This window comes from Eptatretus burgeri, chromosome 12 (genome assembly GCF_056783735.1).
Source record: "Eptatretus burgeri isolate ZD-2024b chromosome 12, Ebu_testis_v1, whole genome shotgun sequence".
Lineage (NCBI taxonomy): Eukaryota > Metazoa > Chordata > Myxini > Myxiniformes > Myxinidae > Eptatretus > Eptatretus burgeri.
In genome coordinates, this window is record NC_140972.1 from 40,734,632 (window position 1) to 40,762,131 (window position 27,500).

The following is a 27,500-nucleotide window of genomic DNA, read 5'->3' on the forward strand; positions in this document are numbered from 1 at the left end:
GCTCGACAGCATTGATTGGTGGTCTGCAGGATGATTTAGGGGTGAGGTTGAGGAAGAGAGTGAGGGCTGAACCAAGGACCAGATGGTGGAAGCTGAAGGAGGAAGAATGTTGCGTGAAATTTAGGGAGGAGGTGAGACAGGGGTTGGATGGTGGTAAAGATGGGTGGGATGATTGGGCAACTACAGCAGAAGTGGTGAGAGAGATAGCGAGGAAGGTACTTGGTGTGACATCTGGACAGAGGAAGGAAGATAAGGAGACTTGGTGGTGGAACGAGGAAGTACAGGAAAGTATAATGAAGAAGGGGTTGGCGAAAAGGAAGTGGGATAGTCAGAGAGATGAAGAAAGTAGGCAGGAGTACAAGGAGTGGTGGTGAAAGGCAAAAAGAGAGGTGGCAAAGGCCAAGGAAAAGGCATAATACGAGCTGTATGAGAAGTTGGATGCAAAAGAAGGGGAAAAGGATTTATACCGATTGGCAAGACAGAGGGACCGAGCTGGGAAGGATGTGCTGCAGGTTAGAGTGATAAAGGACGCAAATGGGAATGTGCTGACGAGCGAGGAGAGTGTGTTGAGAAGGTGGATGGAGTACTTTGAGGAGCTGATGAATGAAGAAAATGAGAGAGAGAAGGTTGGAAGAGGTGGAGATAGTGAATCTGGAAGTGGGGTGGATCAGTAAGGATGAAGTGAGGACTGCTATGAAGAAGATGAAAAGTGGAAAGGCAGTTGGCCCAGATGGTATACCCGTGGAGGCATGGAAGTGCTTAGGAGAGATGGCAGTGGGGTTGTTTACCAGATTGTTTAATAAAATCTTGGAAAGTGAGAGGATGCCGGAGGAGTGGAGATCAAGTGTACTGGTTCCGATTTTCAAGAATAAGGGTGATGTGCAGAGCTGTGGAAATTACAGAGGGATAAAGTTGTTAAGCCACACCATGAAGTTGTGGGAAAGAGTAGTGGAAGCTAGGTTGAGAGGAGAGGTGACGATCTGTGAGCAGCAATATGGGTTTATGCCAGGAAAGAGCACCACTGATGCAATGTTTGCTTTGAGAATGTTGATGGAGAAGTATTGGGAAGGCCAGAAGGAGTTACATTGTGGGTTTGTGAATTTAGAGAAAGCTTATGATAGGATGCCAAGAGAGGAGTTGTGGCATTGTATGAGGAAGTCCAGAGTGGTGGAGAAGTATGTGAGGATCGTGCAGGATATGTATGAGGACAGTGTGACAGCGGTGAGGTGTGCGGTAGGAATGATGGACCGGTTTAAGGTAAAAGGGGGATTGCACCAAGGATCGACTCTGAGCCCTTTCCTGTTTGCAATGGTGATGGACAAGTTGACGGACGAGATCAGACTGGAGTCTCCATGGACTATGATGTTCGCGGATGACATCATGATCTGTAGGGAGAGTAGGGAGCAGGCTGAGGCGAGCCTCGAGAGGTGGAGGTACGCACTGGAGAGAAGGGGAATGATAGTCAGTCGGAGTAAGACGGAGTACATGTGCGTAAATGAGAGGGAGCGTGGTAGTATGGTGCGGTTGCAAGGAGTTGAGGTGGGGAAGGTGGATGGGTTTAAATACTTGGGATCAACTGTCCAAAGTAACGGAGAGTGTGGGAGAGAAGTGAAAAAGAGAGTGCAGACAGGATGGAGTGGTTGGAGAAGAGTTGCAGGAGTGATTTGTGACAGAAGGGTAGCTGCAAGAGTGAAGGGGAAAGTATATAAGATGGTAGTGAGACCAGCTATGTTGTATGGTTTGGTGGCGGTGGCGCTAACAAAAAGACAGGAAGCGGAGCTGGAGGTGGCAGAGTTAAAGATGCTGTGATTCTCGTTGGGATGGATAGGATAAGAAATGAGTATATTAGAGGGACAGCGCAGGTAGGACGGTTTGGAGACAAAGTGAGAGAGGCGAGATCGAGATGGTTTGGACATGTGCACAGGAGGGAAGCGGAGTATATGGGGAGAAGGATGTTGAAGATGGAGCCGCCAGGCAGGAGGAGAAGAGGAAGGCCAAAGAAGAGGTTCATGGATACGGTGAGGGCGGACATGCGGGTGGTTGGAGTGTCAATGGAAGATGTGGAGGATAGAGCGAAATGGAGACGGTTGATCCGCTGCTGCGACCCCTAACGGGAGCTCGCCGAAAGAAGAAGAAGATGTGTGTGTGTGTGTGTGTATATATATATACATATATACATATATACATATATACACATATATATATATATATACATATATACATATATATATATATATATACATATATACATATATATATATATACATATATACATATATATATATATATATATACATATATATATATATATACATATATATATATATATATATATATATATATATATATATATATATATATATATATACATATGACTAGATTAATTAAATACCTTTTTCAGGGTGTAAGAATGCTAAAACAGCTTCCAAAGCAAGGAAACACACTGGGTGATTTGCTGTCCCCTTATCGGTAAAAGTAGCTGGCAGCAGGAATTTGGAATTTGGCCAAGGTTCAGATGATAACTCACTGACGGATCTTTAGCATCCACCAACAACAATCAATGATGGCTAGCAACCCCTTCAACTCACCGTCTCTTCCCTCTCTCCTTCCCCTGCATGACTTCAGCACGAAAACAAACAAATATCCCACCACCTTACCTGTATGGAACAGCCCACATTCCACTCTATGCTTTTCTGCTCATTTTCATCAACATATAAAACAATGTCCCAGCTCTAACTCATTCTGCTGTTCCACCCTTGAGTTTTTAATGTAATGCAAAGACATCCAAACTCAAATTTGGTTTGCAAATCCAGTATTTTTCCACCAACCTAACTTCATGAATGTGTCTTAATTTCATGCTTATTTTCCCAAAAATCCACATTTTAATCAGCAGCAAAAATTATTGACCAAGAGTTAAAAACAAATAAATAAATTACAAAATGATCTTGCCTTGATGTGCCGGCTCATCTGAGTGGGGAACTTCTCCTCCTCTTCATCCTTAACGGCAGCTTTTCCACGAAATAAATCAATTGTTGTGCCAGGTGGCAGCAGACCCTGATGTTGCTGCCACTTTAGAGCCTGACGAAAATGAAAGAAAAAGTGTTTTTGGCCAAAACAAATCGGACTCAACAATCAGTATCAGAAACAAAACATCCTCCGAAGAATATGGATTTCCTCTGTGTGGGGTCACTCTTGCCAGTACCTGTCCCAGCAAAGCCATAAGGCGAGATGGTGGTACCACGCTAACCTCCCCAGCCAAGGCCTGTGCGATGGCTCCACGGCGCTTTTCCTTGCTGCTGCCATCAGGATAAGCCTGTACACAAACCGAGTCAGTCACAATTCAACATTCCACCACACTCCCTGCACCAGGGCATCCAAAAACCAGAAGCAAAAGGCAACCTATATGAAATACACCTCACTATACAAGGCCGATTGTGTTAACGGAACTTTAAACTGAAACAAGAGAAAGCATTTACTGCACCTCGCGGGGATCAAAGTAGGAGCGGGCAAGCAGGTTCTCAAGATGAACGTAACGTTCGGCCTGTGTTTGTTTCAGCATGATCATGGGGTCTGTTTGGCGAAGCAATGACCTTGCAGCACCAAGCTCTCGCAGCTCAATTAGCTCCAATACCACCTGAATCAAACACACCGTCCATGTGACTCCAGTGCCTGTTCTTACTCTGGGCACATCATTAAGAAAATAATAATGATAGATAACACAAGTAATAATAATACCATGTGGCCAAGTTTCATCAAAATAGTGCATGTTGTTTTGGAGAAGAGAGCAAATACTTATTTCTTGGGGGGGGGAGGGGGTAAAAAAAAAAAAAAACCCAGTAGACCCCCTCAATGAGCACAGATTTGGATGCGGTCAATACACCTTCGTTAGGCATCAGATATAAGCTTGTAGCCAAGTTTCATCAAAATAGTGTGTTTACTTCAAGTGATAATGACTGACTGACTGGCTGACTCGCTCATCTAGGACACTGCTCGATCGCAAAAGCTCACCTGTTTGAAGTCCAAGCGAGCTAAAAATGCACAGTTTTTGCCTGTAAAAACCCAAGTTCTATATTTTGGAATACAAGACATCCTCATCCTCATGCCCTTATATGGTATTATTCTCATTTGCAGACAATTTTAATGGCTGGAACGTTGTTTTTTTTTTTTTTTCCATAGAAACCCCTATTGTTATTAGAACCACAATTGTACAACCTGAACACTGCATGTTTGTTTCCAAAATTTGCCACCGGGCTCAAAAGCCACCAAGGAGAAAACAAGGCAATGATGATAGGGAAGTATGCATCAGAATAGAATTCCATGCACAGTCCCTGCAATTTGTGTCTTTAAACAGCATTTGCATATTCCTCTGATGAAGGGAACCATCAATGCATTTTCTAAAGTTTCTCAGGATCACACTCAAATTCAGAGACAGCAGACAAGAATCATATAAAAATGTTCACACAGTCATGGCCAAAAATATTGGCACGCTTGCAGTTTTTTTAAATAACTCACAATTTTCTCAAAAAATAAGTTGAAATTGACAAAAGTATTTGGTCTTCACAATTCTTTATTTCACTGTAAATATGACAGAACCTTTGTTTTTGATTCAGATCTTAATATATCCTTTTAAATCAGAAGATAAAAAAGAAATGGCATTGACAAAATTATTGACACCCTGGACTGAATATTTGGAAGCACACACAGCCTTTGGACAAAATAACTGCAGTCAAGCACTTCCTATAGCCATGAATGAGCTTCTGACACCTCTATACTGGCAGTTTGGCCTCCTGTACTTGTGCAAACTGCTCCAGTTCTCCCAGATTTGAAGGGTGCCTTCTCCCAACTACTGTTTTCAGATGTCTCCACAGGTGTTCAATGGGATTTCGATCTGGACTCATTGCTGGCCACTTCACAACAGTCTAGCGTTTTGTCTTGAACCATTCTGGGGTGCATTTTGAAGTGTGTTTGGGGTCATTGTCCTGCTGCAAGACACATGACCTCTGACGGAGACCCAGCTTGCTGACACTGGGTTGAACATTGTGCTCCAAAATTCCTTGGTAATCTCCTGATTTCATGATTCCATGCACACATTCAAGGCACCCAGTGCCAGAGGCAGCACAGCAACCCCAAAGCATCACAGAACCTCCTCCATGTTTGACTGTAGGGAAGGTGTTCTTTTATTTGAAGGCTTCATTTTGTTTTATGTAAACGTAGAGATGATGTGCTTCACGAAAAAGCTTTAATTTGGTCTCATATGTCCACAAGACATTCTCCCTGAAGGATGTTGGCTTGTTCAGGTGTGTTTTGGCAAACTCCAGTCGGGCTTTCTTATGTCTCTCAGCAGTGGGGTTCTCCTGGGTCTCCTACCATAGAACCCGCTTTCATTGAGTTGGTGACAGATGGTGCGAGTTCAAACTGTCGTACCTTGTGTCTGAAGGTCAGCTTGAGTCTGTTTGGCAGTTCATCGAGGTGCTTTCTCCACCATCTGAAAAATCCTTCGCTGCAATCTTCAATCAAATTTTCTCTTGCAACCACATCCAGGGAGGTTGGATACAGTGCCATGGGCCTTAAACTTCCTGACAACATTGCATACGGTGGACACAGGAACATCAAGGTCTCTGCAGGTGGACTTGTAGCCTCAAGATTGTCCATGCTTGGCTACAAATTTGTATCTGACCAACTCAGACAATTCTCTGGTATTCTTTTTCTCCATGCTCATTGCAGGAGACAGTGACACAAAACAGCAGAAGAACTCCTTTTCTCCATTCAAACTGAATGAGTGATTTTTATATTGGAGGCACCTGCAACTCACCACAGTTGAATTCCGATTCCAAAGTAAAGGAGAATCACCTGCTTGAAATTTAATTATTTCGAACAACTTCTAAAAGGTGCCAATAAATTTGGGGCCATTTTATGATTTATTTGTGGAATAAGCTAGGATTTAGTAATTTTTCCAGCTTTTTTTTGTTTTGTTCCACTGCAAACCAAAGAAATACATTTGTGGATACCAAAATATATTTTTTTAATTTGAACAATTTTCTTGAAGAAATGGTGCTTTATTTGAAAAAAAAAAGTGCAAGGGATTGCAGCAAAGGAAAAGTGCAAAAAAAACCAACAAAAGAAGCCAATATTTTTGGCCACAACTGCAGTGAGGGAAGTTACTTCCTGAAACACATTGTGTTCCGACAGCCATCGACTGGCAGCGCTTTCCTCTCACCGATATTGGGCACTTTTTGGGAAAATCTAACTCAACAAAAGATGGAAACTCACAGGGTGTGTTTGCGCTCTATCTTGCAAGTGCTGAGCATTAAGCGAGGAAGGAGCATGCATCGTTTTAAAACCTTTTGGTTTTACCTGGCCAGGGTCGGGTTTGAACCAATAACCTCCCAGACTCGGAGGCGACTGTGCTAAACATATAGTTTGATGAAATTTTGCACGATAATAAAACTACAGTGAAGTCGATGGCACACCATCGCAAATCCTCATGCTTCGCACCTAAAGCAAAGTTGAAAGATGACAAAAGGTTCCACCAGGAATGACCCAATATCAAATTTTGAGTTTAAAAAAAAAAAAATAATAATAATAATAATAACTCATTTTGAACCCTGTGACCCCGTCATCCTCAGGGCATGAACCGGGGGTCAAATCGAAAAAAATAAAAAAAATAAATAATAAAGCTAAATATTTGATGCGTCCCTCAGTGTTGATTACACACGTAAAGTTTCGTCAAAAATGTGACCGCAATTACATTTTTGGTACAGAATAGCCTCCATATACCAGACTTCTGGTTACACAAATTCAACCCCATGCAATTTAATAATTGACACCGAATTTTATCTCACACAACATGCAATTCGGTCATATGCGAGTGCGTGAAAAATGTGGTGGGGAACACCAGATTTTTTTATTCCTTCTCCTGTAAACATCATGTGGACCTGTTTTTCTTGGTCCTCGAGTCGTCACTCGCACTGTGAACACTTTTTTCCGTGTTGATCTTCTTTTATTCCTGCATTAGTTCCCAGTGCTCAAAAGTACAATTATTATTTGTGTTGTTATGAGGAAACACCATGTTTATGTGTTTTTATTAGTCCTCTCCTCGTGTTGTTTATTAGTGCCCATGTTAACCGTGATCACGAGTTACAAGGCGACTGATGAAAGTGTTACCATCGCCAAAACATCCAGAAAAGTGAGGTCATTGAACAAAAAAGTGGAAATTTCTGTATCTTCAGTAGGGAGCTTTATGGAATTAATGAGTCAACAATTAGAATAATCAAAAATAGTGAATCAGTTATCAAGGCGGGTTCTACACCTAAAAATGCTGAAATTGCATGAGATCATAACAGAGAAAACATGGAGAAACGCCCAAGCAAACGGATTGAGAACCAAACAGAAAATATTGCCCCCGAGTGGTTCATTGATATGCGAAAAGGCCAAGTGGATTTATGAGCTTCTGGTGAGCCGTGGTGGTGGTGATGCGGGAAGCAAAAGATTCAAGGCAAGCAGTGGCTGGTGTGACAAGTTCAAAAGGCATTACAGTCCACACAAAGCTGAAGCAATCAACTCTTAATGCCTGCTGGAGAAAGCTGTGGAAGGGGTTGGCCAAGAAATATGGGGGCTTCCCCACGGTGGACAATGTGCAGGTGGCACGCAATGTGGGTGGTGAGGGGTTCGACGACCTACAGTCAAGTGAGGTGGTGGAGCTGTTGTACTCTCACAAAGAGGAGTTTACCGAGGAGGACCTGGATGAGCTCGTCAATACTGAGAAAGTGGAAGCGGTAGAGGAACAGGATGATGACAAGGAGGTAGAGCGACCGCAGATAACTTCTGGCACAAGCAAGCTCCTGCTTGATGCAAGGAAACCCTCTGACCTGGCGGTTGAGTTGGACTCATTCATGGAGAGGAGCTTACGGTTGAAAAGGGAGGTAGAAAACATGATGGAGTCCTACAGGGAGGCACAGAAAGGCCTCCAAAGAAAAATGATGGAGCCAACCATGACAACCTTTCTGAAAAAACAAACTCAACCAAATAAAGAAAGGACGTTTATTAATGACCATCACAAAGCCTCGTTCCTGAACCCCCTTTTCCCCCAAAAGCCCTTCAATTCAATATACACGCTGCTTTCCTGAAATGTAACCCAAGTAACCTGGAATGCGTGAAGGCTCGACTGCAGTGGTCTTCAACTAATCAATCTTAAAAAAAAAAAAATATATATATATATATATATATATATATATATATATATATATATATATATATATATTAAAGGAAGAAAGAAACCGAGATTCTGTAAGGTGGTTGAACTTAAAACTGTGGCTGCTGTGACAAATGCAAGCTGCTGTAGAGTTTGTTTTTTTTTTAAACGAAAGAAGAAAAAAACAAACAAAAAAAAGAAGTCAGAGCACAGGTCAATCACAAATTATTTGCATTTAAACTAACCAATTATCCACAAAAGACTCATCACATGATCAGTGCAGTGAATGCATTCAAGTTGAAACTGGGCCTGTGGTCCCCTAGTAAAAGAATGTGACAGAACACATCCAAAATCTGAAGAAAATCCCACAAAACCTCAAAGAGAAAGGGTTCCATCCAAAAAATAATAATTCTGTAACCACCTGAACAGATTATAAAAGGAATTCAAAAGAACATTTCAGGAGAGAGACAAGATGGAACAAATCATTACGCTCGTCTGAAATCCTTTGTTTTTCCAAGAGGACATTGGAGAACTGACAGCAAAATTTTTGCAGGTGTTTCAACAAATCAGTGGACTTGACATGGAGATAATCACCATAGAAAATAACCGAGCTGAAATCTCAGGGGAAAAGGGACAGATTTTTGTGGCTTGTAAAAAAAAAAAAAAAAAAAAAGAGAGAAGTACCCTCTTCTGACATCCTCTGCACTTAAGGTGAAAGCCTACCTTGGCTCAACATACCTCCGTGAGATGGCTTCCCCCCCCCCCCCCATGGAAATCATCAAATCCAAGTATCACAGTCGTCTCACAGATGGCCATCTCAAACTTCAAAGCACTCACAGTGTTCCAGCACAGGTGTCGCACGAAGAATAGGCGAGTGAGATTCACAGCATACATTTTTGGAGATTTTAGTGCAGTAGAATTTTTAAGGGTAGATGTTGTGTTGCATTTCGATTCTAAAAGTGATCTTGTGTGTAAAAAAAAAAAAAAAAAAAAAAAAAAAGGTTGGAGACCGCTGCTCGACTGTATTTGACATTTTCACCCCGACCCAGGGCCTCGGGTGGCGGAGCCAAAAATGAGACTGCTCTTGCGCATTCTTGCCGTGTGCTGATCATCCATCCATCCATCCATTGGGACCATACACTGTGCAGAGCGTTGGTGCTGCTTAAGCAGTCTCCTTGGCCATTGGACACAATCCTGGACGGGTCACCACTCGACACAGTACACCAGCAAGCTGGCACACATTTTGCCGACCTCGGAAGGATGACAGGTCGAGTTAACCCCACCTGGTATTAATTTAACAGCTGAGCGCGATTTGAACTCAGGACCATAAGATCCCAAGCCCACCACCCTGACCATTAAGCCAACACCAGGCATATCATAACCACCAAGATCAATGAATTTCTGCAGAACCGTTTCGGAGGAGATGGCGCGATGGACGGATGAAGTATTTTTGGATGGAACAGTCAAAGAAAAGCACATTAAATTAAAGCATCGACACACGGTGGTTTTTGGTCGTATCGCAGCTTAGCTGCCGGAGGTAGCTATCATTTCTTGAAGCGCGACTGTGCCGCTGATGCAGTGCCCCTCTACCAGTATTCATTTCGCCGACCTCGGAAGGATGACAGGCTGAATCAACCCCCAGGTGTATTAATTCAGCAACCAACAGGACTCAAATCTCAGGACCCCGAGGATCCCAAGCCACCACCCTAACCACCACTGAGCCAACACCAGGCTCATGGAGACACGATGACAAGCAACAAGACCCTTCTCTCCTCACTATTACACTCCAAGTACCTGTTCATAGAGGTCGATAAGCGTCTTATCCGGGAGCTTCAAAGACTGGATAGCCTGCAACACCGTGTCCCAATGGCCATTATTGATGTCCGACACAAAACTGTCGATGCTGTCCACAGTATTCAGTGACACGGTGGTCTCCTCCTGCAGCACGGCCAACGTGCGGTGCATGCTATTCTCCTTCAAATACTGCATGATCAGCCGCACCACGCTGCACACAGTGCAGAGGGATCCAGGGAAGAGGGGGAAGGTGAAACATGACGGTTAATAGAGCGAGGGTTAAATACGTCGAGGATAATCTGATATTTCGTGCTGAAAACAGCAACAAATTCAACGTCTGAATCGATTCACACGTTCAGTTGTTGTTGGTTTGTTGGTTTGACACAAGCCTGTATCAGGTCAACAAGAATCATTCATGAAAAGAAACACCAACAGCAGCAATAGATTTATCAACGTCACAAAAAAGTACGTTAAGGACTCATTGATCTTACTCTGCAGATTCGATTTCGATGGACATGGTGGATGAGATCGAGTTTAAAAAATAAAACTCTCAATTCTACAACAACTAGGCCTCGGCTTCAACTCTCGCGAGACATTGTTCTTATTCTTCTTCTTCAGAAATACCAAAAGCCGTCCTTGACGTTGTAAGACTCGAGGTAAACCGAGGTATAACTGTTTGAACAGACTTATTATCAATTATAGCTTCGACAATCATAAGATGAGTTTATTTAACAGAATTTTGCGAATCGTTGATGGTTTCAGCGCGAACTACACCGTCATGGCTGACAAACACCAAACAGACTCGAGCGGAGCCAAACAGACAGGTTTTATGAAAGGAACGTCGAATTTACGGGAGAGATAAAAATCAGGCAACAACAAAACGATGAAAATCAGAAAAAAAACCACAATCGCATAACAAAATAAAAACAAGTCTTAAAGTTACAACAATTCTGTAATTATTTATCCCGTCAAATTTCATGTTTTTAGACATAAAACTGTGGAATGATTAAACTTCGAACAGGAAATACTTTGTGAGGAAATTTTTTTTCATGAAGGTGTTAATATCGTTGGAGACGAGGGTTACGAAATAAATATCACGTTCATACACCGCCTAGCTTCGACCTCAGGACACGACGTTCGACGCAACGCAGAAGAGAGTCAATGGAGATTGACTGACAATGGGGAAAGAAAAGTAGGAGAGAAAACACTCGACAGGCAAGTTGGGGAGATGAATGGCTTTCAAATTTGAGGAGAACCCAAAGAGAACGTCAGCAGGATCAGATTTCCCGCACACCTGCAGGGGGACACGTTCAGGAGACATTTTTTTTTTTTTTTTACTAAGTCGACAAATCCAACCAAGCAGGACGTAAAACATTATCCACGAAGACAAATATAATCATGATTGGAGCTTTAATTAGCTGAACTTTTGAATTAGTCAGGATACCGAAAAAGAAAAAAAAAAAGATTAGGTTTACTCCTTCGAGCCGGATTCGAACCAGCGACCTAAGGATGTCTACAGAGAGATCCACTACAGTCCTCCGCTCTACCAACTGAGCTATCGAAGGTACCACATCATAACATGATTTTCCACTTTATTTAAAAGATTATTTTATGGTAAAGAAATTTTTACATGTACATTTGTTGCGATGCAAATTATTTATGAAATGAAAAAATTATTTCAAACAAATAGACAAGAGGGAATAAATTATTTATTATATTCTATAAGATAATTAATTAGTTTTATTAAACTGTGTGGGCCAGTGGCGCAATGGATAACGCACCTGACTACGGATCAGGAGATTGTAGGTTCGACTCCTGCCTGGCTCACTGTAGTTTTTTTTGTCTTTTCGTATCTTTCAAGGTGAAATGCATTTGTTTTTGCAGATTGCAAGGAAAATGCAGACCGCACCCTGAAGCAGAAATACAAGTACAGTGCCCGTTGTGCCCGTTGAAAGTGTGGAAGTCAATTGTACTGGTGCGGTGGTGCGGGCCCGTACGTGCGTGGTCGTACGTGCAAAAAAAAAAAACCCAGCGTCAATTGTGACGTCATATCAAACGAGGAAGAAGAAGAATTGTGACATCAATTGTGACGTCATTGCACCATGTCCTGTCATTGGTTTGGTAAATAAATGGCCATAACTTGGGAACCACTTGTCCGATTAATATAAAACCTTAAAAAGGCACATCATCAGGTGCCCAGCGATATACCTGGCAAGTTTCAATTAGATTGGACCAGTGGTTGTCGAGAAGCAGCGGTCACAGACAGACAGTCAGACAGACGAGCTGGGAGGCGGCGATGGGTTGCCGAGCATCGAAACTATAAGATATAGAGCAAAATGGATGTCATATAGCAGATAGGGAATCACCTTAAGATTATGCATATCAAATCTCATCCAGTTCCATCTACTGATAACTACTCGGTATCCATTTGAATGAAAAGTTCCGAAAATGCGGTTTGAAATCGGAAATCCCCAAAGTTCGAGGGGGTGCTGTGGGTGAACAAAGATCTAAATCGAAAATCCGGCTCGAAAGTTTGTGCACAATGTATTCCAGAAGATTAGTGTGAATTTTCATGACCATCCCACGATAACCCTCGGAGGAGTAGCATTTGGTCCGAAGGCACCTCCAGCTCTCGCATATTATCGATTTTTGCACTAATTGACCTTTGACCCCTGACCTAAGCGAAATCGGTCAATATGTCCTGAGGCAAAGTTGTAGTACTCATTGAATACCATGAACCTGCAAAGTTTAATTCATATCGATGCACTCACCTGGTCGCTAGGGGGCCTTCAATATTCGCCAATTTTTGCGCATACCCTAATTGTAGGGGGCGCTGCGGGTAAAGTATTCAATATATCACAAAAACCGGAATATATTTGATAGAGCATCGCCTGTAGATCATTCGTGCCAAATTTCATAACCCTACGTGGGATAATGGCTTTCGGAATTGATTTTGCGTGAACGGTACCGATTTTGAAGGTTTTTCGGTTGTTGCTAGGGAACCAAAGCATCCCTAGCAACCATCACAATTTCCAAAGCACAAGGTCAGAAGATGTACCGACCACCCGAGTTTGGTCAAAATCCGCCCACGTTTACTACCAATTTTGCTGATGACAAACGAACAAACATCCAAACAAACAGACAGAATTACTGACAATAAGGGTCACCTCTTTCGGCGATCCAACAATAAGGGTCACCTATTTCGGCGATCCAACAATAAGGGTCACCTATTTCGGCGATCCAACAGACAGATAGACAGAGATTGCTGGAATTATAGATAGATTAAATCACCCCCTTTCAATGTTTTCACCTTTTCTTGCCTCATTGCCTGGAATTTAATCACACTTAATCAGACTTTTTCCACCTTTATTTTCACACGGTAACCCACAACTTCCAAGTGAAAAACAAATTCAACAAATTTCAAAAAATTAATTTAAAATACTAAACTATAACACCTTGGTTGGATAAGGACCCACCCTCCTTATAAGAGCAATTGTAAATTTGCTCAAGTGTAAACAATCACCTTCAAAATCACACACTAAGTTAATTGGCCTCCACCTGTGTCAAATTGTCATGATTCTGATTAGTTCAGAATAAAATCAGCTGTTCCTGTAGGTTTCCTGCTGGGTTGTGCATTTCACAGGAAAGACTTAACCACGAGAACAAAGGAACTTTCAAAAGACCTCCGGGATAAAGTTGTGGAAAGGCACATATCAGGGGATGGGAATAAAAATATTTCAAAGGCCTTGAATATCCCTTATGCCTGGTGTTGGCTCAGTGGCTAGGGTGGTGGCTTGGGATCCGAGGGTCCTGAGTTCAAGCCTCGTTGCCCGCTCAATTAATTCACCAGTAGGTTGACTCAGCCTGTCATCCTTCCGAGGTCGGCAAAATGAGTACCAGCTTGCTGGGATGACCGAGTCATTCAAGTATCCTGCGTCAGAGTGGCGACCTCTCCAGGATTGTGCCCAATAGCCAAGGAGACTGCTTCGGCAGCACCAACGCTCTGTACAGAGTATGGTCCCAATGGACTATGGAATATCCCTTGGAGCACAGTCAAGGCAATCATGAAGAAGTGGAAGGCATATGGTACCACCAAGACCCTGCCTAAATCAGACCGTCCCTCCAAACTGGATGACCAAGCAAGGAGACTATCAGCGAGGCCACCAAGAAGCCAATGGCAGCTTTTAAAGAGCTACATGCCTTTGTGACAGACTGGTCACTATGTGCATGTGACAACAACTGCCCAAGCACTCCAAAAGTCTGGCCAGAACAGTTTGGTGGCATGAAGGAAGTCATGACTCAAAAAAGCCCACCTTAAGCCACTTTTCAGGAATGCAAAAACGCATTCCAGAGATTTTGAAGCCACGTGACAAAACGTTTTGTGTTCTGATGAAACCGAGATGGAACTTTTTGACCTAAATGTAAAACGTTACGTTTGGTGCAAACTCAACACAGCACTCCACCCAAAGAAGACCATCCCTACTGTGAGGCATAGTGCTGGCAGCATCATGTTATAGAGATGTTTCTCATCAGCAGGGACTGGGGGCACTTGTCAGGATAGAAGGTAAAATTGATGGAGCAAAATACAGAAAAATTCCTGGAAGAAAACCTGCTGCCCTCTGCAAGAAAGCTGAAATTGGGACGGCAGTTCACCTTTCAACATGACAACGACCCGAAGCACACAGCCAAAGCTATACTGGAGTGGCTTCGAAACAGAAGGATAAATATCCTTGAGTGGTCCAGTCAGAGCCCCGACCTAAATCCAATTGAAAATCTGGGGCATGACATGAAGATTGCTGTTGCTGTTAAAGGTGCTTCCACCAAGTATTAACTCAGGGGGTTGGATGCTTATCCAACCAAGATATTCCAGTTTTGTATTTTTAATTAATACTGTATTCCGAAATTTTGTAGATTTTGTTGTTCACTTAAAAGTTGTGGGTTACAATGTGTAAATAAAGGTGGAAAAAGTCTAATTTGATGCAATGAAATTCCAGGCTATCAGGCAACGAAAGGTGAAAATTTTGAAAGGGGGTGTAGACTTTCTATAGGCACTGTATGAGTAAAGATACTCAGGTTCACCACCAATAAGCAGGCACATCGGTCATCACAACGACTCAAAGCCGAGTGTTGGCGTAACGGTTTGAGTGGCGAGCCTAAGATCTTAGGGTCATTGAGGTCAAGCCCCTGACTTAATCGTTGAATTAACATCAGGTGGTTTGACAGCCTGCTGTCCTTCCGAGGTCAGTGACATGAATACCAGCATGCTGGTAACAGAGGGAATTTCCTCAGTCTCACAGCAATACCCCGAGAAAATTAAGCAGCCAAGCAGCCACAGGCTGTATACGAATACATAACTATCACTCTTTGAGTTACCAGTCAGGTAAAGTGAGCAAGTTACCACAAACATTCCTAGTTCCCCTTCTCCAGACAGAATTACCCACATGAGATGTACACGACATGACCAAAAGTATGCGGACACCCCCTTCAAATTTGTGAATTCGGCTATTTCAGCCACACTCATTGCTGACAGGTGTAAAATATCAATCGCACAGTCATGCAATCTACATAGACAAACATTGGCAATAGAATGGGTCATACTGAAGAGTTTAGTGACTTTCACCATCATGGGATGCCAACTTTCCAACAAGTCAGTTCGTCAAATTTCTGCTCTGCTAGAACTGTCCCGGTCAACTGTAAGTGCTGTTATTGTGAAGTGGAAATGTCTCAGAGCAACAACAGCTCAGCCACAAAGTGGTGGGGCACACAAGCTCACAGAATGGGACCTCCGAGTGCTGAAGTGAATAATGTGGAAAAATCGTCTGTTGTTGGTTGCAACACAACCCTCGTGCTGTCCCCCCCCCTTCACGCTGTCTCCCCCGCTTGCGCTCTCGTCCACCTCTCCTCCTCGGGCTGTCTCCGCCCCCTCACGCTGTCTCCCCTTCCCCCTTGTGCAGTCTCTCACCCCTCACGCTGTCTCCCTCCCCCTCCATCTGTCTCTCCTCCTCACGCTGCTTCCCCCGCTCATACTTCTCCCCCTTCATGCAGTCTCTCACCCCTCGTGCTGTGTCCCTCCCCCTCATGCTGCCTCCTCCCCCTCATGCTGTCCCCTCCCCCACCCCTCACACACTGTCTTCCCTTCCCTTCTCTCACGTAATCCTCCTGCCAACCCACCCCCTCCACCATACAACTTTCCGGAGGTCGAGGAGAGAAACCCGTGTCAAAGAATGTGCCAATTGCCCAAATGAAAGCTTTGAAAATATTTTTTAGCAGTCAGTACTGCTGCTCAGATCAATTCCGTTTTTATAAAGCAATGAATCGCCAGATCATGGCAGGATAGCCAAGAAGTACGCATTCTCTCTCCAAGCTGTCTCACCTGGGTTCGTATCTCGACTTAGCTACAAACTGTCATCCTGGTGTTTCACAGGCAGGGTGATTCATCAATGTGTGTGCCATCTCTCGGATGGATGTTCAGCCGGACGTCACATCTGGCGGAACAGCGCCCCTCCTCTCCCTCCCTTCACTCCCCTACCCCTCACTCCCCACTCCCTCTCTCAACCTGCCTCTCTCACGACAATCCCACCCTTCTGCCTCTCCCACCCTTATCCCTCTCTTCCCCTCCCCCCCCCCACCCCTTTCTTTCCCACCCCTATTCCTCTCTCCCCCACCACCATTCCTCTCTCCTTCCCCTCCCTCCTCACTCCCTCCTCCCCCTCCGCACCCCTCTAATATTCCCATCAGTGAAGCGACATATTTTATTTGCCAGTGTGTATGTGTATTTGTATGTGTATATATACATACATATATATATACATATATATATATATATATATATATATATATATATATATATATATATATATATATATATATATATATATATATACATATATATATACATATACATATATACATATACATATACATATACATATATACATATACATATACATATACATATATACATATACATATATATATATATATATATATATATATATATATATATATATGTATATATATATACATATACATATATATATATATATATATATATATATATATATATATATACATATATATATATATATATATTGTTACGGATTTCAGAATTTGGTCTGATGAATGCATCCACACATCAAGGTCCTCAGATAGTTATTTCCTTAAATGTATGTTCAGATTAGCCTCATCCCCTTGTCTAATGGGATTTTAAATGTGATGCATTCAGAATGGTAAAGGATAGATCCCCTCTATTATGGGAAGCTTTTTTATTTTTTACGACAGAGACGAGACGTCACACACATTTCTTTCACGAGCGCTGAAGCCCACCCTCATTTTTCCTCAGCAACGTTCTTTCGCAAGCTCTGACGCCCACCTTTTTTGAGAGCGCACGGGTCGTCATGGTAGCCGTGCGCAAGTGGGGTAGGGTAAGCTTGGGGCGGACACTGCACCGCCGAGATGGCCCACATATATAAAACGTGGAGGTCCATTCTGAAGTGAGAAAAGTGAGAAAAATGGCGAGAGAAGTGAGAGGAAAGCAGAGGCGAAAGAAAGCGGGGCGAAAGAAAGCCAGGGAGCGAGAAGAGAACGAGAAGTAAGCTTGAGAAGTGAGCAAGAAGCGGGTGTAAGCGCGCAAAAGAGGAGAAGGAAGCGAGCATGTGGTGCGCATGTGGGTGTGAGCAGTACCGCCAACAAGGGAGTCATGGGTCGGTCACCAACAACACCAGCGTCTAAACCCACGACAGACGATCTCAGTGCCCTCCAGATGTTGACTGGTGTTCAGGGCCGTTGGCGAGAGGGTGCACAGCAAGGCTGGGTGCTGGTGATGGACATGACACACACGCACACATTTCAGGACGTTTTCACTTCACGGACGTTCTACTTTCTGGTGAGCGAGACGATTCTTCCCCCCACCCCCCTGAATGATCTGTTGGGTACCCATGTCTGTGTTTACCTGTAAGTCGACCCCTGAAATGCATCTGCTCTTTGTCTCTTTCCTGGCATTTTGATTGATTTTGCTTTGAAATTTATTCTTTATTTACCTCAGAAAATAAAAAGCTATTTTTATTTATTTATTTTATTATCAATACATCATTTGTCGATTTCCAACCTGTCCGTGTTTGTCCTTTCCTTCCATTGGTCGAGCATTGCCTAAACCGAGATAGACTGGGAGATAATTACCACAGATTTGACCAAAAATTGTCGGCACGCACCGGCAGTTAAAACGCTCGGCCGCCCTAATTAAAATCTAATCAGATAACATTCGTGTTTTGCCGAGGGCACGCTCCCCGCTCAGGTAACCATGTGACCTCGAGTTAAACGGCACAATTAGATGGTAGACACTGGAAGTCGTGGTTTACTGGGTGGCGTTCATGGTTTTAAAACAATCCACCGTACCACAATGTTAATTGTGAGCGGTGGACCCAGGTCCGGCTCTACCGAGGACAACCGGGGATTAATCCCCCTGAGTGACAAGCTGATGTCTCACTACCCATAGCAGCAACAACTGGTGTCCGTAAGTGGGAGATTTTTCGAACCCCTTGATCAATAAATTGGTGTTAGGTCGTCGACCTGTGGTGCACTTCACGCACCTCGAAATTCAGAGCGGTTAGACCAAGTTTTAGTTAAATTTATTGGGACGGACAATGGCGGACCAATACGGGCAACATATAGTGCAAATGTGCAAAGCATAGTGCAAATGAGTTATTTTTCTGGGAACATCTTTTTTCTGATACTTGGGATATATATGAACACTGTGGTATCAGTGAAAAATTGTCACGGGGGGGGGGGGTGCAAGGTAGGTCCCACTGGCCCCAGGCCTATAGTACATCACCAACAATGAAGAGCTATAGCTAGCAACAGCCGCCTCAGCTCTGGTCATCTCACGTCACTCATTCAAGATACTTCATATTTGACAGCACTATATGCAATCAACATGAAGGAACCCCAATCTCAGTTCGCATCGCCAAATTGTTGATGCAATACTTTGAAGAACTGTGAGCCTTCTCCGAGGTTGAGGCTGCGGTACGTTGATGATGCATTTGTGATATTAAAGAACGCAAATGTTGACATTTTCCATGAAAATATCAACTCAACATAGCGAGCAATACAGTTCACGTGTGAAGTCGAACAAGCCGGGTCTCTGCTATTCCTGGACATACAACTTTCCATGGACAGAAACGGCAAGTTACGCTCACAAGTGTATTAGCATTGTATTGGACTCACAGACATTGTATTGGACTATCGAAGTGGCCATCCCAACTGTCACAAAAAAGTTGTGTTCACAGCTTATTTGATCATGCAAAAACACACTGCAGTGACCGTAAACAACGCCGGAAGGAGATACTGCACATCACTCAGCGACTTTGAGAAAACCACAACTCAAATGTATTCATCAAATCTTAAGGCCCCTACGAGGTGACAGTCGGCTGACCAAGATGGCGTGGTGCCATCTTGGTAAGGCTTTTGTTTGATGAGAATCCCATTAATTATCTTCAAAAGGGGTGTTAAATTTACCCTAATACCAAGTTTTCATTTTTGCACTCCCTTGGAGTTCCTTGAGTGTGCATGTAAATTGTTGGGTCACTATGTTACATGGTTTTGGAGTTGTGGAGGACACACACACACACACACACACACACATACACACACACACACACACACACACACACACACACACACACACACACACACACACACACACACACACACACACACACACACACACACACACACACACACACACACACACACACACACACACTATATTTATAGAAATGATGTGTACATCAAAAGTTATAAAAGTTCAAAGTTGCACAAGGACTTTATGATATATATATATATATATACATGTATATATATATATATATATATATATGTATATATATATATATATATATATATATATATATATATATATATATATATATATATATTTCTCCAGTAATTGCAGCATCCTTTTCAGCCAAATCTGTAAAATGAGGTACTGGAGGCCATATTGTTATTCACCCCATATCCCTGTGGAGGGCGGCAGGACACCACAAGTAGTCAAAGCTTCCACAGCTGAGAATTTTCCTTTGAGAGGTCGATACTTCATCACACGGTCTTGCTGAAATAGCCATAAAAAAGCAGATAACTCGAATTTGGCCAAGTAGCTTAAGAGCATCTCGTGGCATCCTCTTTTCGGAAGGTGCTGTGGGATTGCTTACATACACAAACGAATGCTAGGAGATGGGACAGCTGCCTTAATGGCATTTCCAAAGGATACCATACTAATTGAGGCAATGCCCTGCATGCATAGCACCAGGATGATAGTTTGTAGTCGGTTCAGAAATTTAGCCCCGGAGAGACAACTCATAGGGGAGTACTCTACCTCTGAATCCTGTTGATCAAATATTCTGTTCACGAACCATCCAATACAAAAGTCGTTAAATATCCATCCATTGCTTTTTCCACACTTTTTTTTCCACAACAATTTGCGATGCAAATTATTTATGAAATGAAAAAATTATTTCAAACAAATACACAAGAGGGAATGTTATTTATTATACTCTATAAGATAATTAATTAGTCGCTTTATTAAACTGTGTGGGCCAGTGGCGCAATGGATAACGCACCTGACTACGGATCAGGAGATTGTAGGTTCGACTCCTGCCTGGCTCACTGTAGTTTTTTTTGTCTTTTCGTATCTTTCAAGGTGAAATGCATTTGTTTTTGCAGATTGCAAGGAAAATGCAGACCGCACCCTGAAGCAGAAATACAAGTACAGTGCCCGTTGTGCCCGTTGAAAGTGTGGAAGTCAATTGTACTGGTGCGGTGGTGCGGGCCCGTACGTGCATGGTCGTACGTGCAAAAAAAAAAAAAACCCAGCGTCAATTGTGACGTCATATCAAACGAGGAAGAAGAAGAAGAATTGTGACATCAATTGTGACGTCATTGCACCATGTACTGTCATTGGTATGGTAAATAAATGGCCATAACTTGGGAACCACTTGACCAATTAATATAAAACCTTAAAAAGGCACGTCATCAGGTCACCAGCGATATACCTGGCAAGTTTCAATTAGATTGGACCAGTGGTTGTCGAGAAGCAGTGGTCACAGACAGACAGTCAGACAGACGAGCTGGGAGGCGGCGATGGGTTGCCGAGCATCAAAACTATAAGATATAGAGCAAAATGGATGTCATATAGCAGATAGGGAATCACCTTAAGATTATGCATATCAAATCTCATCCAGTTCCATCTACTGATAACTACTCGGTATCCATTTGAATGAAAAGTTCCGAAAATGCGGTTTGAAATCGGAAATCCCCAAAGTTCGAGGGGGTGCTGTGGGTGAACAAAGATCTAAATCGAAAATCCGGCTCGAAAGTTTGTGCACAATGTATTCCAGATGATTAGTGTGAATTTTCATGACCATCCGACGATAACCCTCGGAGGAGTAGCATTTGTTGCGAAGGCACCTCCAGCTCTTGCATATTATCGATTTTTGCACTAATTGACCTTTGACCCCTGACCTAAGCGAAATCGGTCAATATGTCCTGAGGCAAAGTTGTAGTACTCATTGAATACCATGAACCTGCAAAGTTTAATTCATATCGATGCACTCACCTGATCGCTCGGGGCCTTCAATATTCGCCAATTTTCGCGCATACCCTAATTGTAGGGGCGCTGCGGGTAAAGTATTCCATATATCACAAAAACCGGAATATATTTGATAGAGCATCGCCTGTGGATCATTCATGCCAAATTTCATAACCCTACGTGGGATAATGGCTTTCGGAATTGATTTCGCATGAACGGTACCGATTTTGAAGGTTTTCGGTTGTTGCTAGGGAACCAAAGCATCCCTAGCAACCATCACAATTTCCAAAGCACAAGGTCAGAAGATATACCTACCACCCGAGTTTGGTCAAAATCCGCCCACGTTTACTACCAATTTTGCTGATGACAAACGAACAAACATCCAAACAAACAGACAGAATTACTGACAATAAGGGTCACCTATTTCGGCGATCCAACAATAGGGGTCACCTATTTCGGCGATCCAACAGACAGATAATCAGAGATTGCTGGAATTATAGATAGATTAAATCACCCCCTTTCAATGCTTTCACCTTTTCTTGCCTCATTGCCTGGAATTTAATCACACTTAATCAGACTTTTTCCACCTTTATTTTCACACGGTAACCCAAAACTTTGATACGGTCACACGGTAACCCAAAATAACTCTTTGAGTTACCAGTCAGGTAAAGTGAGCAAGTTACCACAAACATTCCTAGTTCCCCTTCTCCAGACAGAATTACCCACATGAGATGTACACGACATGACCAAAAGTATGCGGACACCCCCTTCAAATTTGTGAATTCGGCTATTTCAGCCACACTCATTGCTGACAGGTGTAAAATATCAATCGCACAGTCATGCAATCGACATAGACAAACATTGGCAATAGAATGGGTCATACTGAAGAGTTTAGTGACTTTCACCATCATGGGATGCCAACTTTCCAACAAGTCAGTTCGTCAAATTTCTGCTCTGCTAGAACTGTCCCGGTCAACTGTAAGTGCTGTTATTGTGAAGTGGAAATGTCTCAGAGCAACAACAGCTCAGCCACAAAGTGGTGAGGCACACAAGCTCACAGAATGGGACCTCCGAGTGCTGAAGTGCATAATGTGGAAAAATCGTCTGTTGTTGGTTGCAACACAACCCTCGTGCTGTCCCCCCCCTTCACGCTGTCTCCCCCGCTTGCGCTCTCGTCCCCCCTCCTCCTCGGGCTGTGTCCGCCCCCTCATGCTGTCTCCCCTCCCCCCTTGTGCAGTCTCTCAGCCCTCATGCTGTCTCGCTCCCCCTCCATCTGTCTCTCCCCCTCACGCTGCTTCCCCTGCTCATACTGCTCCCCCCTTCATGCAGTCTCTCACCCCTCGTGCTGTGTCCCTCCCCCTCATGCTGCCTCCTCCCCCCTCATGCTGTCCCCCTCCCCCACCCCTCACACACTGTCTTCCCTTCCCTTCTCTCACGTAATCCTCCTGCCAACCCACCCCCTCCACCATACAACTTTCCGGAGGTCGAGGAGAGAAACCCGTGTCAAAGAATGTGCCAATTGCCCAAATGAAAGCTTTGAAAATATTTTTTAGCAGTCAGTACTGCTGCTCAGATCAATTCCGTTTTTATAAAGCAATGAATCGCCAGATCATGGCAGGATAGCCAAGAAGTACGCATTCTCTCTCCAAGCTGTCTCACCTGGGTTCGTATCTCGACTTAGCTACAAACTGTCATCCTGGTGTTTCACAGGCAGGGTGATTCATCAATGTGTGTGCCATCTCTCGGATGGATGTTCAGCCGGACGTCACATCTGCCGGAATTCCCCCCCTCCTCTCCCTCCCTTCACTCCCCTTCCCCTCACTCCCCACTCCCTCTCTCAACCTGCCTCTCTCACCACAATCCCACCCTTCTGCCTCTCCCACCCTTATCCCTCTCTTCCCCGCCCCCACCCCAACCCTTTCTTTCCCACCCGTATTCCTCTCTCTCCCACCACTATCCCTCTATCCTTCCCCTCCCTCCTCTCTCCCTCTTCCCCCTCCGCACCCCTCTAATATTCCCATCAGTGAAGCGACATATTTTATTTGCCAGTGTGTATGTGTATTTGTATGTGTATATATACATACATATATATACATATATATATATATATATATATATATATATATATATATATATATATATACATATATATATACATATACATATATACATATACATATACATATACATATATATACATATACATATACATATACATATATACATATACATATATATATATATATATATATATATATATATATATATATATATATATATATATATATATATATATATATATATATATATATATATATATATATATATATATATATATATATATATATATATATTGTTACGGATTTCAGAATTTGGTCTGATGAATGCATCCACACATCAAGGTCCTCAGATAGTTATTTCCTTAAATGTATGTTCAGATTAGCCTCATCCCCTTGTCTAATGGGATTTTAAATGTGATGCATTCAGAATGGTAAAGGATAGATCCCCTCTATTATGGGAAGCTTTTTTATTTTTTACGACAGACACGAGACGTCACACACATTTCTTTCACGAGCGCTGAAGCCCACCCTCATTTTTCCTCAGCAACGTTCTTTCGCAAGCTCTGACGCCCACCTTTTTTGAGAGCGCACGGGTCGTCATGGTAGCCGTGCGCAAGTGGGGTAGGGTAAGCTTGGGGCGGACACTGCACCGCCGAGATGGCCCACATATATAAAACGTGGAGGTCCATTCTGAAGTGAGAAAAGTGAGAAAAATGGCGAGAGAAGTGAGAGGAAAGCAGAGGCGAAAGAAAGCGGGGCGAAAGAAAGCCAGGGAGCGAGAAGAGAACGAGAAGTAAGCTTGAGAAGTGAGCAAGAAGCGGGTGTAAGCGCGCAAAAGAGGAGAAGGAAGCGAGCATGTGGTGCGCATGTGGGTGTGAGCAGTACCGCCAACAAGGGAGTCATGGGTCGGTCACCAACAACACCAGCGTCTAAACCCACGACAGACGATCTCAGTGCCCTCCAGATGTTGACTGGTGTTCAGGGCCGTTGGCGAGAGGGTGCACAGCAAGGCTGGGTGCTGGTGATGGACATGACACACACGCACACATTTCAGGACGTTTTCACTTCACGGACGTTCTACTTTCTGGTGAGCGAGACGATTCTTCCCCCCACCCCCCTGAATGATCTGTTGGGTACCCATGTCTGTGTTTACCTGTAAGTCGACCCCTGAAATGCATCTGCTCTTTGTCTCTTTCCTGGCATTTTGATTGATTTTGCTTTGAAATTTATTCTTTATTTACCTCAGAAAATAAAAAGCTATTTTTATTTATTTATTTTATTATCAATACATCATTTGTCGATTTCCAACCTGTCCGTGTTTGTCCTTTCCTTCCATTGGTCGAGCATTGCCTAAACCGAGATAGACTGGGAGATAATTACCACAGATTTGACCAAAAATTGTCGGCACGCACCGGCAGTTAAAACGCTCGGCCGCCCTAATTAAAATCTAATCAGATAACATTCGTGTTTTGCCGAGGGCACGCTCCCGCTCAGGTAACCATGTGACCTCGAGTTAAACGGCACAATTAGATGGTAGACACTGGAAGTCGTGGTTTACTGGGTGGCGTTCATGGTTTTAAAACAATCCACCGTACCACAATGTTAATTGTGAGCGGTGGACCCAGGTCCGGCTCTACCGAGGACAACCGGGGATTAATCCCCCTGAGTGACAAGCTGATGTCTCACTACCCATAGCAGCAACAACTGGTGTCCGTAAGTGGGAGATTTTTCGAACCCCTTGATCAATAAATTGGTGTTAGGTCGTCGACCTGTGGTGCACTTCACGCACCTCGAAATTCAGAGCGGTTAGACCAAGTTTTAGTTAAATTTATTGGGACGGACAATGGCGGACCAATACGGGCAACATATAGTGCAAATGTGCAAAGCATAGTGCAAATGAGTTATTTTTCTGGGAACATCTTTTTTCTGATACTTGGGATATATATGAACACTGTGGTATCAGTGAAAAATTGTCACGGGGGGGGGGGGTGCAAGGTAGGTCCCACTGGCCCCAGGCCTATAGTACATCACCAACAATGAAGAGCTATAGCTAGCAACAGCCGCCTCAGCTCTGGTCATCTCACGTCACTCATTCAAGATACTTCATATTTGACAGCACTATATGCAATCAACATGAAGGAACCCCAATCTCAGTTCGCATCGCCAAATTGTTGATGCAATACTTTGAAGAACTGTGAGCCTTCTCCGAGGTTGAGGCTGCGGTACGTTGATGATGCATTTGTGATATTAAAGAACGCAAATGTTGACATTTTCCATGAAAATATCAACTCAACATAGCGAGCAATACAGTTCACGTGTGAAGTCGAACAAGCCGGGTCTCTGCTATTCCTGGACATACAACTTTCCATGGACAGAAACGGCAAGTTACGCTCACAAGTGTATTAGCATTGTATTGGACTCACAGACATTGTATTGGACTATCGAAGTGGCCATCCCAACTGTCACAAAAAAGTTGTGTTCACAGCTTATTTGATCATGCAAAAACACACTGCAGTGACCGTAAACAACGCCGGAAGGAGATACTGCACATCACTCAGCGACTTTGAGAAAACCACAACTCAAATGTATTCATCAAATCTTAAGGCCCCTACGAGGTGACAGTCGGCTGACCAAGATGGCGTGGTGCCATCTTGGTAAGGCTTTTGTTTGATGAGAATCCCATTAATTATCTTCAAAAGGGGTGTTAAATTTACCCTAATACCAAGTTTTCATTTTTGCACTCCCTTGGAGTTCCTTGAGTGTGCATGTAAATTGTTGGGTCACTATGTTACATGGTTTTGGAGTTGTGGAGGACACACACACACACACACACACACACACACACACACATACACACACACACACACACACACACACACACACACACACACACACACACACACACACACACACACACACACACACACACACACACACACACACACACACACACACACACACACACACTATATTTATAGAAATGATGTGTACATCAAAAGTTATAAAAGTTCAAAGTTGCACAAGGACTTTATGATATATATATATATATATGTATATATATATATATATATATATATATATATATATATATATATATATATATATATATATATATATATATATATATATATATATATATATATATTTCTCCAGTAATTGCAGCATCCTTTTCAGCCAAATCTGTAAAATGAGGTACTGGAGGCCATATTGTTATTCACCCCATATCCCTGTGGAGGGCGGCAGGACACCACAAGTAGTCAAAGCTTCCACAGCTGAGAATTTTCCTTTGAGAGGTCGATACTTCATCACACGGTCTTGCTGAAATAGCCATAAAAAAGCAGATAACTCGAATTTGGCCAAGTAGCTTAAGAGCATCTCGTGGCATCCTCTTTTCGGAAGGTGCTGTGGGATTGCTTACATACACAAACGAATGCTAGGAGATGGGACAGCTGCCTTAATGGCATTTCCAAAGGATACCATACTAATTGAGGCAATGCCCTGCATGCATAGCACCAGGATGATAGTTTGTAGTCGGTTCAGAAATTTAGCCCCGGAGAGACAACTCATAGGGGAGTACTCTACCTCTGAATCCTGTTGATCAAATATTCTGTTCACGAACCATCCAATACAAAAGTCGTTAAATATCCATCCATTGCTTTTTCCACACTTTTTTTTCCACAACAATTTGCGATGCAAATTATTTATGAAATGAAAAAATTATTTCAAACAAATACACAAGAGGGAATGTTATTTATTATACTCTATAAGATAATTAATTAGTCGCTTTATTAAACTGTGTGGGCCAGTGGCGCAATGGATAACGCACCTGACTACGGATCAGGAGATTGTAGGTTCGACTCCTGCCTGGCTCACT

The 27,500-nt window shown here is 43.1% G+C and overlaps 1 protein-coding gene and 4 non-coding genes across 5 annotated transcripts in view; 3 read left to right on the forward strand and 2 right to left on the reverse strand.

The window, feature by feature from the left end:
* Positions 1–10,757, reverse strand: part of SMU1 (SMU1 DNA replication regulator and spliceosomal factor) — a 57,418-nt gene extending 46,661 nt beyond the window's left edge. The window contains exons 1-5 of the mRNA XM_085850272.1: positions 10,477–10,757; positions 9,986–10,196; positions 3,482–3,634; positions 3,203–3,313; positions 2,950–3,078 (exon numbers count right to left, since the gene is read on the reverse strand). Of these exons, the coding sequence (XP_085706398.1) occupies positions 2,950–3,078; positions 3,203–3,313; positions 3,482–3,634; positions 9,986–10,196; positions 10,477–10,502 (630 nt within the window). The 5' untranslated portion in view covers positions 10,503–10,757. The remainder of the gene's footprint in view (positions 1–2,949; positions 3,079–3,202; positions 3,314–3,481; positions 3,635–9,985; positions 10,197–10,476) is intronic.
* Positions 10,758–11,460: 703 nt separating this feature from the next.
* Positions 11,461–11,550, reverse strand: TRNAY-GUA (transfer RNA tyrosine (anticodon GUA)). The gene is given in 2 exon segments: positions 11,461–11,496; positions 11,514–11,550. It is a non-coding gene; the product is annotated as a tRNA-Tyr (tRNA).
* A 189-nt stretch (positions 11,551–11,739) lies between these two features.
* On the forward strand, positions 11,740–11,812 carry TRNAR-ACG (transfer RNA arginine (anticodon ACG)). Its single transcript has one exon. It is a non-coding gene; the product is annotated as a tRNA-Arg (tRNA).
* An 8,759-nt stretch (positions 11,813–20,571) lies between these two features.
* TRNAR-ACG (transfer RNA arginine (anticodon ACG)) lies at positions 20,572–20,644 on the forward strand. The gene has a single exon. It is a non-coding gene; the product is annotated as a tRNA-Arg (tRNA).
* Positions 20,645–27,425: 6,781 nt separating this feature from the next.
* TRNAR-ACG (transfer RNA arginine (anticodon ACG)) lies at positions 27,426–27,498 on the forward strand. Its single transcript has one exon. It is a non-coding gene; the product is annotated as a tRNA-Arg (tRNA).
* Positions 27,499–27,500: the final 2 nt, after the last annotated feature.